This window comes from Alternaria triticimaculans (assembly GCF_023758025.1).
Source record: "Alternaria triticimaculans strain BMP 0046 chromosome Unknown scaffold_11, whole genome shotgun sequence".
Taxonomy (NCBI): domain Eukaryota; kingdom Fungi; phylum Ascomycota; class Dothideomycetes; order Pleosporales; family Pleosporaceae; genus Alternaria; species Alternaria triticimaculans.
The window spans coordinates 934,417-936,973 of record NW_026055968.1 but is presented as its reverse complement, the minus strand read 5'-3'; the positions used below and the strand labels follow the sequence as shown (position 1 = coordinate 936,973).

At 51.6% G+C, this 2,557-nt stretch overlaps 1 protein-coding gene across 1 annotated transcript; it reads right to left on the bottom strand.

The window, feature by feature from the left end:
* Positions 1 to 486: 486 nt before the first annotated feature.
* Positions 487 to 2,328, bottom strand: J4E78_007468 (uncharacterized protein; the record flags this gene model as incomplete). Its single annotated transcript, XM_049368074.1, has 6 exons — positions 487 to 918; positions 969 to 1,699; positions 1,755 to 1,765; positions 1,893 to 2,006; positions 2,056 to 2,126; positions 2,179 to 2,328. 6 exons carry the CDS (start codon positions 2,326 to 2,328, stop codon positions 487 to 489), a joined length of 1,509 nt encoding a protein of 502 aa, XP_049220395.1.
* Between the last annotated feature and the right edge of the window lie 229 nt (positions 2,329 to 2,557).

Sequence of the window (2,557 nt, the reverse complement as noted above, 5' to 3'; positions counted from 1 at the left end):
CCGTGAAAGCGCTAGCCAAGGGCACCCTCACAGACGAGGACGTTTATGTGCTAACCAAGGCTTCTTTCCTCACGTTCATGGACCCGGTGTTTCGGCGTGAAATATACGCAAGCATCCGTGTTTTCGTGGTAGGCCTTGGGGTAGAGCTCATGGGTCGTGCGATACGACTTTACTTCTCGATTGGATACGATAACGTGCTCTTGGATTTAGTAGGTAGGTTGGTGTGGTTGACCATTCTTATAATTTGGGTTTCGATACTGGTATACGCGTGCGCTTATTCTGGGGTTACGTGGTGGGTGTTGAAGCTGGGGGTGCGGCGGCGTGGCGCCACTGAGCGAAGGAAACCTTTTGGCATGCAGGAGTTGTTTTGGAGTGGTTTTCGATTGGGAAAGAAGTCTAGATAAACAGAAGGTATATATGTACAAAGATATAGGTATGAAGGTTACGGGGCTACGTAGATCAATATCCCGAGAATTTTGGAAGCGTTCATTGACGCTTGACGTACTCGACAGGTCCATCGTACTTGTCCTTCCCGATTACGTAGTAGTAACCCATGGCAAAGACGACAAGTACCGCGAACATGACTATGGACCAGTTCATATCTGCCAAAGACGGGTTTGGGACCTCGGGGAAGCAAATCAACACGATAGCCAGAGAGAGGTATGTAATAGCAATGATGTTGATGTAAAGGCCCGCCTTGCCAAGGTCGAATTTGGACGGAAGGAGTGGTTCTCCGAGGACTCGCTTCCTGATCATGCAGCCGATGACGATGATGTTGGCAGTGAAGATACCAAGACCTCCGAGAGCGATGACGATGTTGAAGGCGATGGCCGAGCCGATGTTGATCAAACTCAGGAGCGCGGTTCCTACGAGGGTTGCGATGACGGAATTGACGGGGATGTCCCAGCCTGGTGGTACCTAGGATCGTGATTAGCGAAAGGATCAGGAAGCGGGAAGGATGAACGTACGTAAGCGAACCAGTTGGAGAATGGGAGACCTTGATCACGGGCGAAGGACCAGAGTTGACGGGATGAAGCTGTCACCTGGTTGACCGAGCTGAACATGAGCAATGAGCAGATGAGTACCACCAGGATGTTGGTGGCCACAATAGATCCCGTCGCATTCAACAAGATCTGGATCCATGGCTGGCCAAGCGGGGTGGCGAGAAGCGTGTCGAGGTCGTTGCCGAGAGTGGAGAAGACAGTGACGGTCATGATGAAAGCCAATGAGTAGTTCACAACAGCCGTGGAGACCATGGCTCGAGGACTGACCCACGCAGCATCCTTGACCTCCTCAGCGAGATGGACGGCCAAGTCAGGGTCTCCAAGAGTAAGGATGGGACCAAGAATACCGACGAGAGTCGCGAGACCTGTATTACCCCAGCCACTGGGGTCTTCGAAATGGGTCCATGTGGTTGTGACATCCGAGCGCTCGCCCATAACCCAGAGTACGACGACGAAGGCGAAGAATCCGAACACATGGAGGACGAGTCCGAAGCCTTCCAACAGGGGAAGTTTCCTGACGAGAACAGTGTTGCACAGGATCGAGAACGTGGTGATGGCGATGGACAGAAGGGTACTATGCCAGCCTTGGATAACATAGGACGGCTTGTTCAGCACGATCAGAGCTGTGAACTGATCGGCGACCGCAAAGGCCGTACCAGCCATACCTGTTTGCCATGCGATGACACACAGCCATCCTGAATGGTTCGGTCAGTACTGCATACATGCTGCGTTCAACCAGAGGTAGCATACCGGTGATGTAGCTGAGTATCTTTTGATATTTCCTTGGAGCCAATTCTGATATCCAATGATATTGCCCACCAGCTGTTGGAGCCCTACGTTTGTGTTAGTGAGACGCATTGATGTCTTATCAGTTTCACAATCACTTACATGGACACCATCTCTGCCAATGAAAGCGTGACGAAGAACATGCCGAAGCAGACAACGACAAGTAACCAGATACCACCGGCAGCTCCTCCATTGTAGAGTGAGATTCCGATACCACTACAGAAACGTCAGCAGTCTTCTTCGTCTTCGAGGAACAGTAACATACATCAATGCGTATTCCCATGTACTGCCAAGGAGTACAGCAAAGCCGAAGATGGTCAAGAACTTGAATTGCCGCTGATCTCTTGTCAGTATATCGGAACCTCTCCGGCGGGCGTTTTCAACATACCCTCAACTCCTGCAGCTTGCCCATGCGGTCCATATCGCTCTCATCACTTTGCGTGCCATGCTTTTCACCCACGGCAGTCTGGTTTGCCAGCTCGATGCTGTTGGGAGAGTCGATCGCCTCCGAAGGACCCTTCATCATGCTGTCGTTCATCGTCGCGATGCGTGCATGCCACAAGTAGATGGAGGAGTGTAGTCGGTAACCAGTAATCAGAAGAAAAGAAATTCGACAGGGTGGTTCCGATGTCTGCTGCGGGACGGACTATCCCATTCGAGAGGGTGGCGCTGGGTGGAGCAAACGTGCTCAGCTGTCTCGTTCGCTTGGCGATACTGCAGGGTATCTGGTACGTAATGTTGGGAATCAAAGGATCTGAGGATCAGAT